This window comes from Metarhizium robertsii (genome assembly GCF_000187425.2).
Source record: "Metarhizium robertsii ARSEF 23 chromosome Unknown MAA_Scf_23, whole genome shotgun sequence".
NCBI lineage: Eukaryota > Fungi > Ascomycota > Sordariomycetes > Hypocreales > Clavicipitaceae > Metarhizium > Metarhizium robertsii.
Genome location: NW_011942164.1, coordinates 39846 through 63528, shown reverse-complemented (window position 1 = coordinate 63528; position 23683 = coordinate 39846). Strand labels below are relative to the sequence as shown.

Below are 23683 nucleotides of genomic sequence, written 5' to 3'. Positions count from 1 at the left end.
TTTCTCTCCCGTCTCACATCTTTTCTCCTTATCATGACAGAAGAATCCGCGCCATGCCATTCAAAATTTTCCCCTTGGTCCAGGAAGAACCCGGCCCCCCTCCTGATGGCGGCGTTCAGGCCTGGCTCCAGATCCTCGCAAGTCATCTCATCAATGCTTTGTCATGGGGATATTCCGCTTCATTTGGCGTTTATCAACTTCATTACACGACCACATTGTCATTGCCCGAGTCGCAAGTTGCCTGGATTGGATCCCTACAAGTTTTTCTCACCTTCTTTTTAGGAACATTCGCCGGCCGCGCTGCCGATGCGGGCTACGCTCAGCACGCAGCCGTGGCGGGCTGTTTGTTAATCGTGCTCGGAACCTTCATGACAAGCTTGGCGACCGAGTACTGGCAGATATTCCTCGCACAAGGCCTCTGTACCGGTCTCGGTATGGGTGCCTGCTATGTGCCATCAATGGCTGTAGTCGGCTCGTACTGGAACAAAAGGAAAGCATTTGCCATAGGATTGGCCGCTTCTGGGAGCGGCACAGGCAGCATACTGTTCTCTTTGGTCATTCAACATCTCCAGGCGACTATTGGGTTTCCTAGCGCTGTCCGCGTCCAAGGCTATATCGCTCTAGCGTTCGCAGCCGTCGTCATCCTTGTCTTTCGGCCACGTCTTCCACCGCGCAAGGCGGGGCCACTCGTCGAATGGAAGGCATTCACGGAGCCTACATACGTCCTCTTCACGATCGGCGTAGTCCTGATATTTACAGCCGTGTATTTTTGCTTCTTCTTCATAAACACATATGCGACCCTGCGCGTAGGCCTCTCTGCGGTGGAAGCTGCGAACCTGCTCGTCATCATCAGTGCTATCGGCATCCCAGTACGACCGATACTTGGATTCCTTGCCGATAGATACTTTGGCTCACTGCTCACCTTGATCGTGTCGACGATATTCCTCGCTATAATGCTGTTTGTCTGGATTGCCGTGCGCAGCGTCAGCAGTCTTTACGTGTATTCTGTTTTTTACGGAGTTGCCACCGGCGCAGTTCAAGGAAGTCAGTATATGTCCCTTCTATTTACCTTTACCTTTGGCTTGTCCTATTGTCAGATTACATCTCATAACCAATCCCTGCCGATCGTACCTCGAGGATTGACTAACGATGTATACCTCCGACAGTGTTCGTCAGCGGGCTCGCATCATTGACCGCGGACTTGAGCAAGCTAGGTGTTCGTTTCGGCATGGTGGATAGCCTTATAGCATTCGCGTCACTAGCAGGACCGCCGTTAGCGGGTGCTTTGATCCAAAGCGACAATGGAGGCTTTCTCAAGGCACAGATATGGGCGGGTGTGGTGACGATGTGTGCTAGTCTCTTCATCTGCGCGGCTAAATGGACTGAAGTCAAGTTCGACGGCCCTCGCTCAAAAGCCGGAGAGGGAGAAACAACACGTAACAATTTGGAGGCTGTCCAGGTGGAAGATGACGGGCGCGCGAAGGCATGAGCTCATTGTGTGTGCCTTGAACCCCATAGACTGAATAGAACTTGTCAAATCTAAAGCTATGCAAAACTGCTGATTCCTGAACCATTTTGGCAAGTGCACTTAGCCAGCTGAATGTTTCGTCTGCGGAGGTGATGACGAAGGTGTCAAACACCTGTGTGCCACGGCCGGGTGTGTAAAGAACATTGAAGTCAGACCCATGCGACAATGGAGCTGCGAAAGACGCAGACTGCCGAGGTTCATATATGGCTGGACAGCATGTAATGGAAACAAATCAAATCGGCCACGCTGGGTAAATGCCTCACAAAGATGGATGTTGACGTACCGTTGCAAAGTAATATAGTCACTTGAGACTGTCATTGATCAGAGTCAAGAGTCATAAATATTACGCAAGTGAGATTAATATCGTACGGATCAGGGTTGAGGACGCTGCAGCACGGCAGACCTGCACGAGGTTCATGCATCATACATTAGAAGGGTCAAAATACCTTGGAGACTGATACAAGCATCATTCCTTATTATAGCCCAGCAGCCATCAACGGTGAACTCAGATTCTCAATGGCCAATCGCCAGGTCACTCCGGCGCAACACCACCATATGAGCCAACGTGTTGGACCCAACACGATAAGGCTCTTTCGCCGTCGCTACGATTGTTATCAATCCATCACTAGCTAGTCTCTCAATCTCGGCACGATATCCTCCGGTATCGAAAATGACGTCTGTGATGGTTGCAACTATCACGCCACCCTTCTTCGCGAGACGCACAAGTTCTTTGATTCCTGGATCAGGGCCGACGTGTCCTGGAGTAAAAGTGCCACAGCATGTGATTACGTCATAGGACTCATCTGGTTTGTCGATTTGTTTGCTCATATCAACAATGGACAGGTCGCGATAGACGCCGGTCTTGCGGGCCTCGTTTAGCATTCCCGAAGATAAGTCAATGCCGTCGATATTCTTGGCCCCGTACTGTGCCAAGGCGACTCCGACGAGTCCTGTACCACAGCCAGCGTCCAGTATGCTTCCAGTCATGTTGCCGCCTTCAGTCTTGGCGCGAAGTGCGGTCGCCCTTGGCGCGACATATTCCACGTTCCCTTGAACGACATCAACGTCATATGATTCGGACCAGCTGTCGTAGATACTGGCACATTCTGTCGGTGTAGATACAGAGTAGATTGAGGTCAGATATTTGGCCGTGTTGCTCTGCTTGAACTCTGTCATTTTCGTATCTAGTCGAGCACGTTGACTTGATTCTGCACAGCTTTTATGGTGCGGCTTTGATGCTCCAAGAAATCAGTGCTTTGCAAAGGTTAATGACTTCCAAGATGTCAATTTGTTACTTTTGAGGCCATCTGTGCTCAGATGCTTAGTAATAGACTCCTTCTATCCTTGCGTCGGATACAGTCAGATGTCCATATACGTCTGAAAAGCTGACTAAATGTAGTCATCGCAGCCCGGATTACTTGTGGCGTCGTTTTATCATGGCGCTGCGTCATCACTTACTGACCTTGTATGGAATATCTCTGACTGATTTCCATCTCATAGTCTTACACTGTATGTAGTAATCTAGGCAGTGGAAATATCTCTCGGCAAATTTCAATTGTGCAAGGTGTCCGCGCGAGGAACAAGACTCTGCACGCGGCAACAGCTGTGTCTGGCAAGAACTTGTCGTCTTTTGCCATTATAGCCTCAATGTCTAGTGGTAAATACGCACTCAGCTCGCACTACGATGCATATATAATTGCTACTAGAGATGCTCCCAGCTATTGGCAAAATCGGCATCCACTTCGTCAATGATGCCCGCTTGGGGTTTGCCATATTTTCCTTTGCTCTTGGGATCCAGACGATCGATCTTGAACTCGTCCAACGCATACTCAGAGTGTCCATTCAGCACCATGTCCTTCAGGGCTCGCCCGATCAGCGGCACGAACTTCATAGCCCAGCCGGCGGTGAACACTGCCACACTATCTCTTGCACCGCCTTGGAGATACTGTTCCGGAATATAGTCTAATACGAACATGTTGTCTGACTCGAGTTGTCAGCTTTTGACTGCCCTGGAGAGAGAAATGTACGGACCGAACGTATTCGTCTGCAGACACGATAAGGTGTACGCAGGCGTCATGTGATCTACTCCCACCAGGTGCTCTTTGATGAATTGCTGTGTATCGTGTATATCCTCGGGGTTCACGACGCTACCGCATCGTAGATTGGGGTCTGTAATCTGTCTTGTTGCCGCATCTACCGCGATTCGACACACGTTGGGAGGACCCCATTCGACTGTTGGAAACCCGTAGAACAGCCGTGACCTGCCATGCTTGTCGTTCGCGAACTGGAACCACATACCTGGTAACGATTAGCAGCTTCGCAAACAATGTTTACCATGACGTACTTGGAAAAAGCGTTCCACTAGGACCAGCATTGACCGAAAAATACGATGCCACCATCTCCCAGATATTGAGCTTCAGCTTGAAATTGAAACTAGGCTGCACGATGTGATTTGTATATGCACCCGCCGCTATAATAATCTTTCGAGCCCTGAATAAAACAGCCTCGTCGCCGTTGACACGGGTTTCGACCCTCCACGTGTCTTCGCCGTTCTCCTTAACAGGGACGAGCTTTTTGACTTCGGTATATTGCTGAGTGTGAGCGCCATAGTCTTTGGCCAGCCGTGCTAGAGTTCGAACCAGGAGTGGGACATTGATCACGCCATTATCTGGAGCGAAGATGCCTTCCCACGCTTCTGGGAGTTTCTTGAATGGGTACTCGTTTTCCATTTCTTGTTTCGTCACTAATGTCTTATAAGCTCAGAAGAATTGTATATTCAAGTAAGACACGTACTCCTGCGGAACGGCATACCCAGCTTCTCCAGATTAGCTATAGGTCCCATGAGTGTTCCTAAAACATATTTAGTATCTTTTATAAATATGCAGAAAATCTTGAATGAGAACCTTCTGGGGTGTCTGTTCCCATTGTAGTGTCTCCGAAATTCAGGAGCCCTGACATTACGCGCAGAGATGTACCAGCGTCCATTTCTAGCTCGTTCCAAATGCCCATGGACTTGTAAGCAAGCTCCGCCATGAACGGTTCAGTATACCTATATGTCCTGTTTGAGCGAAAGCCTGTAGAGCGTTTCCTTTGACTTACATGGTGCGATACATTCTGGCTAGGTCATTGGAGCTTCCACTAGCGTTAAAGAGACAGCTCTGCTCGAGTACCAGAATAGATTTGCCTGCTTTGGCTACCTCATATGCAGCTCCAAGCCCGATCGCGCCGCCGCCTACTACAATAACGTCGTAAACGTGAGAAGGCATGATTCTTACATGCAGCCAGCTCGATCGCTGATTTCTAGCTCGGTCGTATCCTGGATTGCTGGGAAAGATGTGATGGGGACATCGAATATATAGACATGTACATATATCAAGTGTACGTATCGGGTAGATATCCATTGGTCCCCCCGAGCCGAGATAGATGTCTTCTTGTGTCAATGACATAGCTGACATGAGCTTGCTAAGTGTCTGACTAAGAGACCGGTGCTTGCGGTCTGCTGCAGACGAGGTGGCCTGTACTGAGAAAGACTCAGCTTCCCCTTTATGTCGCACTGACTGTAGTACCAGACATTGCCAATTGGGTGATTCTGGTAATTAAATTCAATAAGGAATAACCCATGCCACCTAATCCAGCTCTTCCTTCCCTTTGCACCCTTCCGTGCAAGTGAATCTTTCTGGAGAAAATGACGGTTCTTCCAAAGGATTTTTGGCAGGTCGTCGATAGTCGGGTTCGCAGGCAACACATTTAGGCATGCCTCTTGTAGCTGTTTTGATACTACCCTAGGCTGAGTTAGTCGTGTGAAGGCAGAGGATAATAGTGGTTTAGACACGTTAAGCCTCTTAAGCCGTAAAAATCTAGAGCGGCTAACGCGTCAAGTGTAGAAAGCCTATTCTAGGTACCAGCTAACTTTATAACTTCGTCAAGCCCAAGACCTTAGCGCTCCACTATTTTAGCTCTCCGGTTCAATTGTTTGTCTCCTACAGTCTACTTGGACTTCCATATCCAGGTGTGTTTACTACTCAACAAGTATATTAGAAGGTAACATAAAGGTTGAGCTGGATAGTATACGAGGACAAGTTAGACAGAAACTTTTAATATATGCTCAGTATTATAATCCCTAGGGCTGCCGGGAGTAATAGCGGAGAGTCGTTCGTGCAGTTGGTAGCTACAATAGCCCTTCCAAACCAGAGTAAAAGGTCCGGCTGGAAAATTGTTAGCCCTTGGGTAGTGACGTGATCCCTACATACAATATCAATCCAACGGGGTCGCAACTCTAGCTGTTCTGTTCTGGGTTAAAAGCCTTTAACCCGTTTTCCATGAAACCCGTTAAAGTGTCCTGTAGATTCAAGCCGCAAATTCTGTTTGTCACGCCATGGGATTGGAGTCACAGCTGCGGGTACTGGAAATACGCAACCTCGGCGCCACTAGCAGCTGAAATCCAGAGCAAATCTGCTTTGTCAATGACTGAGCTCCAGAATCTAGCCAAATACTCTGTTAGCATAGAATACCGGAGGCTCGACTCTAATCGTCTGGATTCCAGTGAATACTGCCAAGCTTCTCCTGGTAGGAGCGCGACTTTACATGCAACATATTATATGATTGTGGTATTTCCTGTCGAAATGGGTCAAGCATTCTCTCACATACTGCTAGGAAAATAATTTCGTCGTAAAAGCCTTTTTGCCGTTGAAGCGAGAGAGCATTTTTTGAGGCTCAAGTTTGCAACTTTGGTCATTTATCAGCGTTGGGAGACAGGAAGAACACGGCAAAACGGAAATTAGAAACGTCGACAGTGCCGAAATGAATATTCCAATATTTTCTTCGCAATGCTCAGTCCATATGGTTGGACCACTTGATTAGTGGAGTGATTAAGCGTGGCAGAGGGGAGAAAGCAGAGTAAAAAGTCGTGTCGTTCGGTGACTTGAGAGCTCCGAGCGTCTTGGCTCCAATCCATATACTGTCGACATCCCACCGGTGCGAGATTTCCAGGAGCGTGTGAAGTAGCTCAACATGCGTCTTGCGGAAGGATAGTGGCTTATTTGAGCAGTCGCCCAGAAAATCGCTGCATTGATGAAATGACTTGCTAGGATCGTAAGAGCTAGTGTATTGAGTCCCTGCAAGAGTGACTGCAGAAACCGCACTCTCTGCTAGAGTGTATGAACCTCCTCGGGCTCGTCGACATCCGATATGGCACAGCCTGAGACGCAACGCCTATTAGTTCGAACAGTTAAAACGGTGTCGCACTGAACACGCCGCTTACAATTGCAAGCCAGCCTGAAGAATTCCTTGAAAATTTTATGATATGCGGCATTATAAGAATCGATGAAGTTGGGTGTAAGGCGAGCAGCTGCAGGAAGACCTTCTTGCTTGTAAATACCAAGCACCGGGTCTGATAAATACTGTTATCGGGCGGCGAAGAACCGTCGAGCGTAGGCTGTTGTGTGTTGCCGTCATCTGGAAGGGGCAAGGGTGAATCGTCGTCGGAAGTCGAGCGGGAGCTAGGCGGAAGGCTACCCAGGCCGGGAGTAGGCCAACATGAGTTATCTGGTCCCGGAGCACAGGCGCTGTACAAGGAGCTGTGCGCCGCATGATCTTCTAGAGCGAGCTGCGACAGATCAGGGATATCTCGCGTCCCATCCTCTCGATTTTCGTCAGCATCCACAGTAGTGTTGGATAAATAATTTGTCTATTCGTTGGGTTGAAAGTACGATTCATGTCGTCTGGCTCGGTAGCTCTGTACTAGGAGGTGTGCTTGCTCTCGTCGCAAGACCGCAGGGTCTTCTTCTATTGTCATAGCGTCCAATTTCGTTTGCTTTTACGATCTGGTCGTGATATCATGTGCGACATGTGTCTCCGTAGACGCCGTAGGCGCCAATTCTGCGGCAGTCGCTGGCGAAGATTCGATTTCCAAGGTAGCGGAGACTGGATTCCTTAAGGGAGATACTGCTGAGACAAACGGGCTGTTGGGTACACAATCATGGTTTGCCGATATCTAACTTGATGTCAGGCCACTAGCTGGCATTGACGAGTCGGTGACTCTGACGAAGTTGTTCCCCGCATACTGTTCCCGAAGTTGTTGCAGTTTGCGCAAACGAAGTCGTTCTCGGTGGGCTCCTATCCAGAGCCTGTTCCTTTCTCGCGGCCGCTCTGCAGAGACTAGTCGTGGAGCTATATATTAACCATTTCATCTCAGACCGAAGTTGTGTCAACACGGACAGGATGATTGCTCTGGATGCTTGTAGGACCAAACCCCCAAAATTCATGTTAGTTAGGAGTGAATGTTGACGGCCTCGAACGCCGGCCCTTTTCTTCTTCACCTAATTCTAGAGCATGGGTATTCATCAGGATCGTCAGGGGTCTATTGTATTGGCTCGCAAATTCATCGCTGAACTTCGACTCCCGTACAAGGACGCCCATATAGTACCAGGGGCCTGTCAATGTATTAACTACTAGCAAGGGTGGTGTAGATGTCAAAGACTGTGCCAGTAACCTGTTAATAACCATAGTTGCAACGCTGCCTCATCCAGGTTTTAACGTAGACTGATGTGGAGATATTTTGTTATTTATTTTTGGTCAAGAATGGACATTGAAAATTGACGTGCATGGCCTAATTCTCCGAGTTGCTCCACTTGCCACTGTCCTCAATACACGCGACTTCCAGGCTGCTATTAGCTATGTTGCTGTCTCACGGGTTACTTCGGTTAGAGGCTTGCTCCTTGAGGCGCTATTCGATCGTCAGAGTCTCTATAACCACACGCCCACGGAAGGTTCATCATACATATGTAGTTCATGTGCCTGTCAACTGTGTCCTCCGAGCTCCGTTCAGGCTAACTGGAAAGCATGGATGCAAACCCGCCTACCTGTCCAACAACGCCGTCGGGCTTAACAGCTGACCGACCGTACCCGCTAGTCTACATTGACTAGACGATGTCCTCCTACAAGCTACATAAGAAGAGGAGGGTTAAACCCGTTTAATATATAGTATATACTCATAAAGTTCAATTGCAGGTATATAGTATAACCCTTTAGGCCGGAGATCTAGCTGTTAAGTCCCTTGCCTAAGGCAACTCAACGAGCGTCCAAAGCACTCTAGCCCAGATAAACAGATACAACCCACCCTCACCCCAAGACAACCCTAAGCCATCCGTTGATCCGACGGATGAAAATGCCCAGGATCTTTAGTAGCGCACCTTTCTTCACCATTACGGTCTTAGCATTGCTACATCAACAGCGCTAGAAACTTTTCCCCGCACTAATTCGCCGGGAATTATGTCATTCATCGCCGGCTAAAGCCCGCACCATAAAAGTGGAGTTACCGTTATACAGCAGATCTCTGCCTTCCGCAGTAGGAAATCCGGAGAGCAGCTGATAGTATTGATATCTTTTGCCCCACACGGGGAACGCCCCGGGAGAGTCTGGTTGCACTAGCACTAGTTCGGAATGCTCCGAGGGGAAGGGGGTGGTGTGGATATAGGTTGTGTGCCTATCGAGGTGCCATTGAATTCGGACACCTTCGGCTGGGGCTGCGTCTTAGGTCAGCTGAGCCGCTGGCACTTCTTTGGATTGAGACCCAGAGAACCATGGTAGAGTTGAATCATGTTGCTTCTGTCGCACCGCATATTGTTCAAGACTAGTGATTACAATGACGCTAAGGCATGTAAGACCAATCAAGAGTGAATTTTTGGCAGCGGTTAGTCGATGATTGTCGTGATGAGTGTTGCACGGGCTACCGGAACTTGCACGAGGGTCCATGTATTGAATTGGCCCCTCACTATATGTAGGGGCCTAGCTAGCTAGCCGAAATATGACGCCAACCAGACGGTATTTACACTGCTCGGGCGTTGCCGTACGCGGAAAAATAGGTGTGGCTTTGACCTCGGGGAATAAGCGCCCTAGGGAAGATTGAGGTCTTGGCGTAAGATCCAGACGTCGGGGCTGTACATCGCGAGACTAGGCGTCAAAGGTTGAGGCCCTGCTACACACAAGAATGAGCCTGTGGGCGGCTGCAACCAATAAGGTCTAGCTATAGCGCTGATATGCGGCAATACGCTCTTTGGGCTAGTTCCCGCTCGCAGGTGCTAATATAAAAGCGCTCTAGCCTCTCCGGCGCCGACATTACAAAGGCGGAGATTGCTGTAGAAGCCCAAGACAGTTTTGCGCTTCGTTACAAATAGAGCTTCTTAGTGTCAATTCTTTTCCAAGCGAGTCTTCCTTGCGTGACTAGATAAAATGCCCAAGAGAAACGACGCTAGCCACAGAGTGCCTCCAAAGGCGTTGAACCGTTCGAGCGGCTATGTTGACGCCAATCCTGAGGAAGACTGGAGCACAGTAAGTGACCCCGCGGAGAAAAAGCGTATACAAAACCGAGTCGCGCAAAGAAATCACCGTAAGGAACTACAGTCGCGGGCTATATTGTACTAGTCGCTGATTCTGTAGGTCTTCGTATGAAGGCACGCATAGAGGAGCTCCAAAAACAGCTTCGTGAACATGAAGCCGGGGCATCTGAGCGGAATGAACAAACTGGGCAACTTCAAAACAATGCAAAATCATCATCAAACCGCGAAAACTTCTCTACGGCTCAACAAGATTCATGCACTCCACATTCAGTCGATCAAGACATATTTGACTGTGTTCGACTTGAGGACCAGCCGCCAAGCGAACCTGGCGACGCACATAATGGTTTAAGCGAGACAGTGTTTGTTTCGTCTAGGGATACATCATCCGGTTGTACTTTCCCAAGTCAAAACATGAATGTCGGCATTTAGCTAACAACTTAGTGGCTCCAAGAGCAGATAAACAAGTCGAGCCATTCTTTGCGACAGAAGAAACTGGCGGAATGAGTTTTCATGGCTCAAACAATCTCTGGGGACTTGAAGTCGGAGATACGACGGCGACTGCAGCATCAGAAACATCGTCAGGCAACTACATCAACGGAGCGCTTTTCGCGCTTCAGAACTGCCGGCCAGAGCAGACTGTTAGTCTTCCCACGCCATCACCAGAGGAAATGGTGCTAGATGAACGTGTCCAGAGTATCATGAAGCAGATTGAGTCTGCTGGGTTCAGGGATTTTGATGCATTAGTAATGACCTACTATTGCGAGGCATTCCGCGAGTCTTCGCCGCTTGCTTATGAGCAGCAACTCAGTCGTACAAGGCGACTGCCAGGAATCCTTGCGGAACTCTCCAAGACAGCGAAACAGTGGCCTTATAGAGAACAGCGCGGGTTTTATGAGGAAGCAATGAGAACAGCAGAGAGTATGCTGATTTTAGAGAGCAAGACCGCGCGTAGTGCCCTCGAGGCTCATCTCTCTTCCCTTGCAAGCGCAACACTCACCTCACCGAGAAAACTTTGCCTAACGGCACCTGATCTACACAGAATAAAGAACTTGATTCGAAAAGAGGTAACTTTGCCGCGCAAGCGATTCCAGTTAAGTTGCTGACATCGCCTACAGCAACCGCACTTGTGGGGGCTCATAATGGCGCTTATAGCCAATTTCCAGGGTGTCTGGCGGCATGACCGCTCAAATACCGCTCTTGCTACTATTATGCTTATGCAGTTATCCGGACGCCTGGACTCTAGCACGCTCATTCACTTGGTCCAAGCTTGTTGATTGCCTTGGAAATTCACAGTTCCCGCAACGCCTGACGAAACTGGGCCTGATCATCGCTGGCTTGGCGCTTTACCGTGGCCAGGAAGATGGTGCGGTCAAGTAACCAGTAAGCCAAGGGAGACAGTTCGGTACCAGTCGAATACAGCGGCTTTTGCCCGACTGGCATCGTGACGTGACTGATAGCAAAGCAGGTAGCCACAGTACTGTGACCAAGTGTACATATCATCTCTGCAATGGCTCATCTCGTGGCTTGCCACTATCTTCTTCTTTCTCGAAGCACTCTAAATGATGGCTATTAGTCCAGCTATTCAAGCCGAGATGTCGCATCGCATGGATCCTCTCTCGCCGGACATTTTATGGACATCCACGACTTAATACAAAGTTATATTTTTCGATCTAGTCCAGCTCAGGGTTTGCAATGAGATCTGGTCATATCGTGTTTACTCGGGCTTTATGCGGAGTATTAGCTTCTTCAACAAGTTGGGTTCTTCTAATGCCTTCACCCTGTCTTGAGATAAAATACACATTGTCTTTCAGCGACTCTCCAATCCATCTATGCTTAGCCCTAGACTAGACGATGGGCAGATTTTGAGGCCGTTGCAGAGATACAAGTCGTGATTCCAATCAACTTGAAGCCAGGTCTGTTGGGACGGGGGGTGCTGCATACAACTACCACGCAGCTGAACGAAGAGTGCGCAGCTGTAATGTGACATAGGCAACGGGACGTGTGACTTTGCTATATTTCTCGTAACCTATAAGCCATCATGAATTCATCATCAGAACGAACACGCACGGACCAACTATGAAGAGAAGTAGGTACAGATGGAATGTATTCTGGTCGGCGAAGGCCTACACCGCTGCATGTTCCTTCTCGTTGCATTTTGTTCATCAAATAAAAACTCAACCAATTCACGAATGCTAACCCTGCCTTGCTGCCCGCTTATCATTGTCGCAAGACATCTATGCGCTAACTGTGTCTAGCTCACGTCTTCAAAGCGAAAGAGGGCTGCATCATGAGAGGTCGAATCCGTTGTATCCATTTGTGGCTTTCCGTCGAATGGTCTCAAGGTATCGCGGCAACCCACCGTCGTAGCTCAGCACCTGACGTGGTTTTCCGGGAATATTCGCGCCTGGCCGTACAATAAGTTGACTTGAACGGTGCTCGTTTTCGGCCGGGTATGGAGGAGCACTCACCAGTATACCAACTATCGACTTTGTGCCTCAACGAGACCGAATGTAGCTCATTGGTGAGCTTCTTCCAATCCTCTTGCGCCTGAAGCTGCGCGTTGATCTTGATTTGGCCATTTGCTCGCATGGATGTCATCATGTCAACAATCCATTCACCTTGAGGCTGCACGAGCGATGGCCCGTTGTTATAGAACGTAGGTGAGTGTGGTCCCTGTGCATACAACACGTCAGTCAAGTGTAGCGCCCAGGCACTCGCACATAGCACTTGCATTGGTGAAGAAGAAATTTGGAAAGCCGTGCACCGCCATCCCCAGATACGTCAGCGCTCCTCGCTGCGTGTTCCAGGTCTCGGACAGGCTCTGGTTGTCGATGCCGCGGATGTCAATCTGAGTGAAGCTGCCAGTCAGACTGTCGAACCCCGTGGCTATGGCAATCATGTCCAGCTCATGCGTCACACCGTCGGATGTGACGATGCCTTGCGGCACGACTCGGGTGATATCGACCTGTTTCAAATCCACGAGTTTCACATTGGGCTTGTCCATCTGTTCATAATAATCCTGCTCCAGACTCACCCGCTTTCCGGCGAATGGATGCAGTGGTTCCAGAGGGGCGAGGATATCTCTCTTGACTGGATCGGAGATCCGCTTGCGGGTGTTGCGCGCCCAGAAATCGTATACGACTCGATTCGCCTCCGGGTTGAGGAGCAGGTCCTTGTAGACAAAAAGGATGGCAAAGCCGCCAACTTGCCACGCGTTTTGAAGTGTACGCTCGATCTCCTCCGGGGAATCGTCGACCAAATTCTTCTCAGAGTCGGGATACAAGAATCCGCTAGAATTTCTATAGCGATCCGTTCCCAGTAACTGCTTGAGCCCTGCCCTGTCGTTATCGATCGTCTCGCGCGTCAGCGCTTGCTGTCTCATTGGCATGCAGGTGTTGGGCGTGCGGACAAATACGGTCAGTTGCTCAGCATCGCGCGCCGTGGTCTGCGCGATTTGAACCCCAGTCGCTCCGGTTCCGATCACTCCCACCTTCTTCCCACGCACATTGATCCCTTCAGCCGGCCAGAATGAAGAATGGCACATACGTCCGCCGAAAGTGTCGAGCCCGGGCCAGTCGGGGAAATGGCGTTTGCTGGCAAATCCGAGACAGCCATGCAGAAAGCGCGCGGTGATCTCCGTTCCATTATCACAAGAGACTTGCCATTTATGCGTCTCGTCATCCCACCGTGCCGTGTGAACCCGCGTGTTGTATAGTGTGTCTTTGCTAATATCCAGAATCTTGTCGACGTGGTGAAAATATCGCTGCAACTCCGGTGCACTAGGATACTGCTCACTCCACTCCCACGTCTCGTAGATCTCCGGGATATCAAGGGCATAGACGGGGTATTTACTGTCCTGATGGACACGGGGGCCGTATGTCAGCCTACGAATCGCCACGTTCTCTTTCTCCAGCGCACCGACAAAATCAGGGAAGAACGTCAACTTACGACCCGTGCGCCGGGGTAACTGGAAACACACTGTCAGGCAAATATGCGCCGATCGACCCTTTAGCGGCGCGGTTTGGCAAACGTCAAGTAACTTACTTGTTCCAATGCCAGATCCCCCCCAAGCCCGACCCGGCTTCGACAAGCTTCACATCAAACCCTTCCTGTCGCAGTCGATGCATCAAGTACACGCCTGCGAACCCGCCCCCGACTATGGCGGCGTCCAGTTCGAGCGTCACTGCACCGGTGGAGTTGCCGTTGGTCCGAATATGCCCGTTGGTGCCTTTGGCCTCTGTGTCCCCGTTGACACCGTGTGTCTCGGCGTGTCCATTGACGCTCTTTGCCGCTCTTGCAGCAAGGATGCTGCGTTGCATCTCGGGCATTCTTGTCTGAAGTGGTATCGTCTCTTCTCGTCACGCTGTTCTTCTTCGTTTTATTTTGTGAAATGCCGTCGATGTGACTCAAAAGGATAGACCAATATCTGACTATGATATGACAGGAGAGTAGGTTCTGATTAGTCTCGGCGACGATGACTACATCTACATAGTCATCTCTGCTGATTCATGTGGGGGTCTGATTTTGTAGTATCTAATTTAAGACTCTTGCGTCAGATCCAATCAGATCTTACGTCGGAGACGTAAAGTCAGATAACTCCGAACCTAAGTCTTACTGATCAGTTATGACGGGGCTTCTGTTTGGCCGCGGTCCGTCCCTTGACTAATCGGCACTCATTTCATATGCGATAATATCTAATGTAATCGAAGGCGAGATGAATAAAATTGTCCAGGGCTTTTATGTATTCATAATTTACGAGATAGAGATATCTTTCCCTTCCCGCTTCTTCTAAGTCACAGCCTTTGCACTCCTACAAACATGGAAACGCCAAGTACAAGCATGGATGAATATGGCTTTCGCTCAAGATGGGCGTCGAGGCTTATCAGAGAGAATATCTTCCATACGATGAATAACCTGGCGAAAGGGACTGACCAGAGTCCGCGGAAACAGAATTACTCACCAACGACTTCACAACCTGAATGTATTTCCTTCTCGGCTCCTCGTCTACGCGACCTTGTTCACACAGCCCCTTCAAGCCCATTCGATCTCCCGAAAGATGTTGTGCAGGAGTATGAAAGAGTCTCTGCTAAGAATTCTGATGACTTGACTTTCAAGCATAGAGTGTGTATCGTCGGTGCCGGTATTGCTGGCCTGTTCATTGCTATGATTCTGGACAGCCTGAAAATTTCCGGTCTGGAATATGATATCCTCGAAGCCTCAGACAGAACTGGGGGACGACTATATACTCATTACTTCTCCGATGTCCCACACGATTACTACGATGTCGGCGCCATGCGATTTCCTGATATCGGCATCATGAAGTCAAGTTTCAAGCTTCTCAAGCAACTGAATCTTCCGCTGATCCCTTATTACTTTAACCAAGAGAGCGGTTCCGTCAAATGTCCGACCATGTATAACGATATAACACTCATTGATGGCGAGCCGCGTGGGTCTGATCCGTTTCGTGTGGGTGAGGCAAACGGAGGTTCAGTGCCTGACAAGAATGTCGATGACGTGAACAAACTGCTCGATAGTGCCTATGAGCCTTTTAGAAAGGCGATGGCTGCGGACTTTGAAGAAGGATTCAAGCTTTTGATGCAATATGATAGCTATACCACTCGCGAATTTCTCAAAAATCCGCCCCCTGTCAAGAATGGAGTGATGCCTTTCAAATACCTAGACTTCTTCAGTATCCAGTGGCTGGAGACTAATAACACAGCAAGTGGCCTCTTCGATCAAGCATTCTCAGAGTCAGTCATGGACTCTTTTGACTTTGCGGGACCTAGAGAAGACACCATAAAGTGGTACTGCATCGACGGGGGTTCTTCACTTTTGACCCGGGCCATGGAGAAGACTATTAAGCAACCCGTGCAGCATGGAAAACGGGTGCGAAAATACAATCAGAACCCAAACACCAACGAAATCACTGTTTCGGTCGCGGGGGAACCCGAAGGAAGCCGTCAGGACTATACTACCGTCTTCAACACAACTAGTCTTCCGTGTCTGCAACGAATGGATTTGACTGGTCTCGACTTGCATCCTAGTCAAAAATGCGCAATCAGAAGCTTAGACTACGATGATAGTGCAAAGGTAGCCATGAAGTTCTCTTATCCATGGTGGATAACGAAATGCGGCATCACAAGCGGCGGCGAGGCATCCACGGATACACCTCTTCGTACGTGCGTGTATCCATCTTATAATATCCGCGATCCGCAAGATCAGTCGGCCACACTGATTTGTAGCTATACATGGGCTCAGGATGCGACACGCATTGGCAATCTGATCGCGTGCCACGATGACGAACTTCGTGACCTGATATTAGATAATTTGGCACGGGTACACCTGAAGAATTTCCAACAACAGGGTCCCATTTCCTACCATGGTCTGACTACTCTTGACGAGGTTCGCCAGATTATCGGCGACGCTTACATATCACACCACGCTTGGAGTTGGTCGCACGACCCCTTCACTTCGGGCGCCTTTGCACTATTTGGGCCTGGCAAATTCTCCAACTTGTACCCTTATCTCACACGCCCAGCGGCGGACAGTCGTTTCCACATCTGCGGAGAGGCGAGCAGTGCGCACCATGGGTGGATTGGTGGTAGCTTGGACAGTGCACTGGCCAGCGTGCACAAGTTCTTGAAAAGATTCGACATGTGGGAGAAGCAACTAGAGTTGAAGGAGCTATGGGACATGCCTCTAGGGCTAGAGGACGGTGTCGATGGTACGCTGCATCTGCAGGTCGCCTTGGGCATGATCCCAACGAGCGAATTAGTTGGACGAAATACAGCCAGACCTGTACATAACAAAGATGAGGCTGCGCGTGGTTGTATCGTTTCGTAGCAGGTATCGCCACAAGGTGCATGGTAAATGTGACGTGGATGATGATTGTACTCATCCTACTACACATGCGTTCATATGTTCCGCCATGGGACTCACTCTTTCATGTGAAAAACCGCTTCGGTGCCCGTACCATTAGCATCCTCATCAGCTTCTATAGGTATCTGCGTTAACCTGGCCTGGGATGCGAGCGGCGTAGTCACGTCAGCTGTGGGCGGCAAGATGCTTCACAAACTAACAAGGCAAGGTGAGAGGTTCCGCCCCGTTGACAGTCGGGTTAACTCCGAACCATCCCAGCCTCGAGCACCATACTTTGACACAGTCGTAAAGCAAGCACGCCTAGCTCTTCCAAAATGCTTTGTATCTGATGCATCCGGGGAGACCGTCATGGCAAGAGCTTTTGCGGTTATCCTAAGCGACTCCCACAACCTGTGTAAAATGGATAAGTTGGCCACGTCAGTTCGCTACAGTCCGCGCTGGTATCCTGGACGATTCAAAAAGTCTGGTACTATTCTCAACCAAGTTCCAAAGTGTCCGTTCTTGCCTCCGAGAGGTCTGTCACACACATACACTTGTTTAGTCATGTAATACCCCGCCTAGTCATACAAGTCATCAAGTTAGTCAGTTTGTCTCTCCGAGTCTTATTCACCACTTACCCGATTCTGCTTCAGCATGCGGCTTACTACTAGGATCAGTGTCTCCTGTCGTCATTCCGTCACTTGGGGCTTTGGGGTAATCCGTCTCCAGACGGTTTTAGCGCTCGGATAATATGTGGCATGAACGGGAACATTCTCTCACAGAATGTCGCCACTTAGGTTTTATTTACTTTGTTGTGTATAGTACACAGACTCTCTTCAACGCGCACCATGGCTTTCACCGTGCTATCTGATCATAACGTTAAACAATTGCTGAGCGAACTCAGTCTAAATGATACCCACGAATTTATTACAGCCTTGCAAGCAGGCCTTGTCGCCTACTCGTGCCAGAATGAGCAGCAGTATCAGCCAGAACGTTCTGTTATTTCTCGGCCGGACGGGCAAAGAAGCTTGTTCATGCCCGCCACGACACCGCAGTCAATTGGTGTCAAAATTGTGGGCATTGCTCCTTCTTCCGGGCTCCCGAGCGCCTTTTCGGAGGCATCACCACGGCCACCAGCGCTATGTAGCGTCCTTACCCTGTGTAATGCTGTAGGAGAAGCCGTCGGTATACTCAACGCTGCGGAGCTTACGGCTTTCCGCACCGCTTTGGGCTCCATGCTCCTCTACAAGTCTCGCAAGGAGACAGGTAACATCGTGGTCTTCGGCTCAGGGAAGCAGGCACAGTGGCATATTCGCTTAGCTGTGTTGCTACGTGCGCAGGATATTCGCAAGATCGTCATTGTCAATCGAAGCTATAAGCGAGCACAACGACTAATCGACAGTCTAGTTAAAGACTCACATACGTCCTGGCCGTCACACATCACGCTGTACCAGTTTGGGGAATGTAACGAAAGCCTCGAAGACCTGGTTGCAGATGCGGATGCCATCTTCTGTACCACTCCAGCTACTGAACCTCTTTTCCTTGCGAGATTCCTCACTTCAGCAAGTGCTCGAAGGAAGACACGATACATCGCTGCTATCGGCTCATACCGACTGAACATGGCAGAGATCGATCCGGAGCTCCTCAAGGCGATAGTAGATGATTCTGGAATATTCTCACAGCATGTGTGGGAGGGGCATATTACGGTTGACACCCGCGATGGGTGTCTACAAGAGGCCGGAGAGCTAGTTAGCGCAGGTATAAATCCGAGTAAGATGCTCGAGGTCGGACGAATCTTTGGATCTGAAAACATCCCCTCCGCGCAGACTGAATGGCTCGAAAGAGGCTTTGTCCTGTATAAAAGCGTTGGGGTAGGTGTTATGGACATGGCGGTAGGGCACCAGCTTCTGCAACTTGCCAAAGCTAAGGGTATCGGGACGACCTTGGCAACTTTCTAGAAGATGGACTAGGAAGTATATAATGAAAACTTGGTCTTCAAGTATGAACCCAATCAGCTATTCAGGTTTATATAATAAGGGCTTACATTATTATCAGCCTCGTATACTAACAATGTACTGACAACTTCCTACCTACAGGGGAATCGCGTGATCCCAGCTCTTGTTGTAACTAGTCGCAAATCAAATATAGTCCGACCGGAAGAGGACAGTCTGCCGACGTGTGTGCTCACTAATAGCGATACTTGGAAATATTAGCGACTCGTCATGGCACTTTCTCAAAAGAATACATACTCTAAATTGGATATTCTCCTTATCAGTCAGGTCGTAGAATTCGTTATTTTCATGATGCTCAATAGCTGCAGCGAGTCTCTGTCTCCGTCGATTCTCATAGAAGTAGTAGCCCATGAGAACAAGAGTAAGAAGACACGCCGCACAGCTCGTTGCTAAAATGGTAATCCTGGCCGGCATGTATCTCGGCGCGTCACTATCCTGGAAGGTCAATGGCCCAACGATGTTTCCAATGCCTATAGCCACCATGTCAGTTGTTGGGTCCATCATGGCACGCGGGAGTACGGGGCATATGGCTTACCAAACGCCACGAGAAGCATCGCATTCATGGTAACCTTTTTCGTGTTGCCGGCGAAATTGCTCGCCGAGTATGCGTAAAGAAGGGCCATTGACGATCCGATGAAATTCGTAAGGAAATTTCCCGCGAGTTGCAGTCCCTGGTTATCTTTCGGTGAGAATGATACAAGTCCACCACCCAGCACACCTCCACAAGCGACCAGGAATATAATCCCCAGGCCATTGGCATTAAAGCGGCCACTAAACCAGGCAACTGCAAGGGTGGAAACAATTGCAACGGCTCCTGAGCCCACAGAGAGCAACGCGGTTTCTTTGGCTGAAAATCCAAATCCTTCAATGATGGCGGCCTGGTATGTGGAGACGGAGCCGTTGGGGATATTCGAGAGAATATTAATGAGGCAAATGAGCAGGGCCTGGGGATCCCGGAAACACTCAAATACTTGGTGCAACTTGAAGTGCTTGTTCTGGATACCTGTCCTGTTTTCGCGAAGCCGCTCAATCGCCCAGACCTTCTCCTGGTGCGAGAGGAACGTGGCCGTCATTGGGCTTGAGGGCAGGATCCAGACCGTGACCACGCCAATCACGATGGTGAGGAGGCCAAAGAGGAGAAACATGATCTGCCAGGATTTAAAATCTTGGCCGTGATAGAACTGGAATCCATATGAAGCGAGGGCGCCGACAATCTGCCCTAGGCCAGTGGACAGATACCAAATGCCCATACGGAGCGGCTGCTCTGACCGCTTGTACCACATGCCAGTGATAAGAATCAGTGCCGGAGCGACGACGGCAACGAAGCAACCTAGCAAGACTCTGAGAGCGGCCAGCGTAGCCCAGTTCTGGGCACCTACGGAGATCCAGTCAGGTTAGCTGAACCGGCTTGACAGCTTTTCATCACCTACCAGCATTTGCTGAGACCACGATACCCCAAAGTATGATATTGGCTCCTAGATATCTAGCCAAGGGAAAGCGCTGCATCAGATACCCAGTGGGGAATTCACAAACGATGAAACTAATATAGAAGATTGTAGCCAACAGGGAGAACTGGTTGCCCGTGATCCCAGTGTCTTGCTTTATGCCCATGACATTAGCGTAGTTGACTGATACATGCCATGTATAGGTGAGCATTCGACTACAAATGAATCAGGGGTTGGGCACTCACGCAAAGTCTTATCCAGATACTGAAGAAAATAGCAACAAGTCAGAAGAGGCATGATGTGCCAGTCAATCTTGCGCAAGAGCCGCTTCTCATCACTGTCTGACATGGAAGGCACCGTCCCTTGGTTGTCAAGGAATTTGAGGGCCGCATCCACGTCTCTGGTCGCAATTCGCTTTGTTGGCTCCCCCTCGTCAACTTGCATGATGCTAGATATTTCTCCATCTCCACGAGGCATTGTGACGGACACGGAAATCTTGGAATGCGAAATACAACAAGACGCACACAGGCACAGGCCTGGGCTGCATCTAGGACCGCGAGAGCCAGTTGCTATTTTATAACGCCTCTGTACGCTGCCAAACCGTGACCGCCCTTCGCGCCGCATCCTGTGGCTGAAACGGATACAACATTGAAGCTCCGGTCAACATTCAGCCAGCCACCCCCGCAAACTAGCGGGCTTTGCGAATGAGCCTAATTTTGGAGTTGGGGTAAGAGTTTCCGATTGACTGGTTGCACCAGACCTGTTATCAATGATCACTTGCTAGGGTCACAAAGTCAAAGCGTCTTCAGGACGTGGCACTCAAAGTATAAACGCGGGGGAAGGCACCTTGAGCTTAATATATTACTTTAAGTAAACTGGCTAAAAAATTAAGTATTCTTGACTTTATATTTTAAAAATATTATCACTTGAGTCTTTTTTCATATAAAAAAAGTTATTTTAAATTTGATAACTTCTGAACTACGTATAAAGAATATAAGATAATAAGAGCAATCTTACCAAGAGCCAAGAGTTACTTAATAAGTAAGTACTAATCTATCGATTATCGCGTCTATCACTAACTTATGGTGTCCAGACCCGCTCCGCCGTTAACGCCCTGCATGTAGATTCATCACGCCCGGCAGGCAGGGGTCCCGAGGACCCCGAGGGCGGCTCAACGTCATAGTTGCGCCCTCGGCATTCGGGATTCCAGCAATAGACTGCAGAAGATAACACCCTTTATCGATTCGTTGAAGTAGAGAATGAACACCCTCGGAACCCCAACAAGCGGTGCTCAGATACTATCCCGACAGAGTTGTGCTTCAAGGTTTAGGGACACCGCAACCCCTCTCCTCCAACAACGCCGCAATACGACGGCCATGGTTCAACAACTTGATGCGGGCAACAATTTCGCCAGATTTCCCTCGCGAAGAAGTGCCATTTATAGCACAGAGGGAATTGTTGCATGCACGCAACCCCTGGCTGCGAAATGTGGCATCGAAATTCTCAACTCTGGTGGAAACGCTGCAGTAAGTTGCGACGACCAACTCTTTCTCACAAATGTATTCTAATGCGAAACCAAAGGATGCAGCCGTCGCTGTCGGTACGTGACGTGTTTGACGCTGCGTGCCACACCGAAACCCAGCAGGCTTACTTGCATAAATAACTAGCTGCCGGGATGAACATGACGGAGCCTTGCTCAACGGGCATCGGAGGTGACATGTTCATGCTGTTCTGGGACGCAAAAAACAAGAAAGTCCATGCGCTCAACGGATCTGGTCGGGCTGGTGGAAAGTGCTCCATCGATTCTATCCGAGACGCCCTCGGTTTACAAAAGAGCTCTCACGACGTCCAGATCCCGTCGGTAAATGTCCACTGCGTGACTGTCCCTGGTGCCGCCGCCGGCTGGGTTGACACTGTCGAGCGCTTCGGTAGCAAGAAGTCGACCTTGTCAGAGATCCTCAATCCCGCAATCCAGCTTGGAGAGAAAGGATTTCCCGTCTCGGAGATTTCGAGCCATCACGTAGGTTCTGCCATACCAACCGCCTCTCCAACGCCCTTTCTAATGTCGAGAGTCTAATAAAATACAGTGGCAAGCTTCTGAGACGCTTCTCAAAAACGCATCGCCCAACTTTGCCGAAGTATTAAAGAGTGACCCGGCCGCAGCAGATGGTTGTAGGGCACCCAGGCCAGGAGAAATAATGGCGAATCCAGCTCTTGCCAGGACCTTTCGTGCACTGGGGGAGCAGGGCAAGCCGGGCTTCTACTCGGGTAGAATAGCTGATGAGATCATCAAGGTCACTAGGGAACTGGGGGGGTTCCTAGAAGCAGAGGACCTCCAGCACCACCTGGACACTGGAAGTGAGGCGACAAAGCCAATCTCACTCAAGTTTAAGGGCCTGGGCCTGGGCGATGATGGTGTAGAGTTGTGGGAGCACCCGCCAAACGGCCAAGGTATTGTAGCGTTGATGGCCCTAGGTATTTTCCAGGAGATGGAGAGGCAGGGCAAGATTTCAGCCTTTGGACCGCAGGATTTCAACTCAGCGCCCTATCTCCACGCAATCATCGAGTCACTTCGCCTAGCTTTTGCAGATGGTAGTTGGTATATTACAGATCCAAGTACTACCAAGGTCCCTATTAAGGGCTTATTGTCGCCAGAATACCTCGCCGAGCGAGCCAAACTGTTTAATCCAGCAAGAGCCACCCATAATAAGGAGCATGGCAACCCCTTTGTGTCCCCAGCCCTCCAGAGCAGTGATACCGTCTACTTTACGGTTTCCGATTCCGAGGGGAATGTGGCCTCGTTTATCAACTCAAACTATGACGGCTTCGGAACCGGTATTGTCCCAAGGGGATGTGGATTCACCTTACAGAATAGGGGGCATAACTTTTCCCTTGATCCAGATCACCCTAATAAGCTGGAGCCACGCAAACGGCCCTATCATACGATTATTCCAGGCATGATTACAAACTTGGCGGATGGGTCCTTGCACTCATCTTTTGGCGTCATGGGTGGATTTATGCAGCCACAAGGTCATATGCAGGTCCTTCTCGGACTTGCCATTGCCGGGCTAAGTCCCCAAGAAGCTCTAGACGCGCCGCGCATATGTGTCGCTGCTCGAATGTTGGAGGAGCGAGTTGAGGATTGGACCGTGAGCGTAGAGGAATCCATGCCGGAGGAGACGATCCAGGGACTCAGGGACCTGGGCCACCAAATCGAAATTGTCACTGGTTGGGACAGGTCACTATTCGGGCGCGGGCAAATCATTAGTCGCAGCCTAGATCCCGTCACCCAAATCCCGGTTTGGTCGGCTGGAAGCGACCCGAGAGGCGATGGTGCCGCATACCCGGCAATTTGACCAGGTGGACTGGACTATAAGGGTTAGGGTCAAGCCCTCTTTCTCTCGGACTTTCCATCTTTCCAACTAGAGTCGTACTAGCAGTAGTTTTGCAACTTCAACATTGTGAAAACGTCCTTAAGGAGAAAGGTCGTCTTGCAAGGCCCTG

The 23683-nt window shown here is 49.7% G+C and overlaps 9 protein-coding genes across 9 annotated transcripts; 5 read left to right on the top strand and 4 right to left on the bottom strand.

The window, feature by feature from the left end:
- Nucleotides 1-53: 53 nt before the first annotated feature.
- MAA_10231 (major facilitator superfamily transporter) lies at nt 54-1489 on the top strand (the record flags this gene model as incomplete). Its single annotated transcript, XM_007828229.1, has 2 exons — nt 54-1044; nt 1167-1489. The coding sequence occupies 2 exons, from the start codon at nt 54-56 to the stop codon at nt 1487-1489; spliced, it is 1314 nt and encodes a 437-aa protein (XP_007826420.1).
- A 552-nt stretch (nt 1490-2041) lies between these two features.
- On the bottom strand, nt 2042-2704 carry MAA_10230 (Methyltransferase type 11; the record flags this gene model as incomplete). The annotated part of the gene is made up of 1 exon (XM_007828228.1): nt 2042-2704. One exon carries the CDS (start codon nt 2702-2704, stop codon nt 2042-2044), a length of 663 nt encoding a protein of 220 aa, XP_007826419.1.
- A 526-nt stretch (nt 2705-3230) lies between these two features.
- On the bottom strand, nt 3231-4794 carry MAA_10229 (amine oxidase; the record flags this gene model as incomplete). Its single annotated transcript, XM_007828227.2, has 6 exons — nt 3231-3508; nt 3560-3826; nt 3873-4271; nt 4322-4378; nt 4432-4586; nt 4628-4794. The coding sequence occupies 6 exons, from the start codon at nt 4792-4794 to the stop codon at nt 3231-3233; spliced, it is 1323 nt and encodes a 440-aa protein (XP_007826418.2).
- A 4963-nt stretch (nt 4795-9757) lies between these two features.
- Nucleotides 9758-11138, top strand: MAA_10228 (basic-Leucine zipper transcription factor; the record flags this gene model as incomplete). Its single annotated transcript, XM_007828226.2, has 4 exons — nt 9758-9914; nt 9965-10255; nt 10306-10928; nt 10980-11138. The coding sequence occupies 4 exons, from the start codon at nt 9758-9760 to the stop codon at nt 11136-11138; spliced, it is 1230 nt and encodes a 409-aa protein (XP_007826417.2).
- A 1011-nt stretch (nt 11139-12149) lies between these two features.
- On the bottom strand, nt 12150-14192 carry MAA_10227 (cyclopentanone 1,2-monooxygenase; the record flags this gene model as incomplete). Its single annotated transcript, XM_007828225.2, has 5 exons — nt 12150-12268; nt 12333-12577; nt 12645-13720; nt 13813-13831; nt 13909-14192. 5 exons carry the CDS (start codon nt 14190-14192, stop codon nt 12150-12152), a joined length of 1743 nt encoding a protein of 580 aa, XP_007826416.2.
- Nucleotides 14193-14703: 511 nt separating this feature from the next.
- On the top strand, nt 14704-16707 carry MAA_10226 (amine oxidase, flavin-containing family protein; the record flags this gene model as incomplete). The annotated part of the gene is made up of 1 exon (XM_007828224.1): nt 14704-16707. One exon carries the CDS (start codon nt 14704-14706, stop codon nt 16705-16707), a length of 2004 nt encoding a protein of 667 aa, XP_007826415.1.
- Nucleotides 16708-17570: 863 nt separating this feature from the next.
- Nucleotides 17571-18680, top strand: MAA_10225 (PrnX protein; the record flags this gene model as incomplete). Its single annotated transcript, XM_007828223.1, has 1 exon — nt 17571-18680. The coding sequence occupies one exon, from the start codon at nt 17571-17573 to the stop codon at nt 18678-18680; it is 1110 nt and encodes a 369-aa protein (XP_007826414.1).
- Nucleotides 18681-18909: 229 nt separating this feature from the next.
- Nucleotides 18910-20656, bottom strand: MAA_10224 (allantoate permease; the record flags this gene model as incomplete). Its single annotated transcript, XM_007828222.2, has 5 exons — nt 18910-18921; nt 18972-19204; nt 19270-20109; nt 20165-20362; nt 20425-20656. 5 exons carry the CDS (start codon nt 20654-20656, stop codon nt 18910-18912), a joined length of 1515 nt encoding a protein of 504 aa, XP_007826413.2.
- Nucleotides 20657-21438: 782 nt separating this feature from the next.
- MAA_10223 (acylase ACY 1) lies at nt 21439-23535 on the top strand (the record flags this gene model as incomplete). The annotated part of the gene is made up of 4 exons (XM_007828221.1): nt 21439-21705; nt 21761-21779; nt 21847-22199; nt 22267-23535. 4 exons carry the CDS (start codon nt 21439-21441, stop codon nt 23533-23535), a joined length of 1908 nt encoding a protein of 635 aa, XP_007826412.1.
- Between the last annotated feature and the right edge of the window lie 148 nt (nt 23536-23683).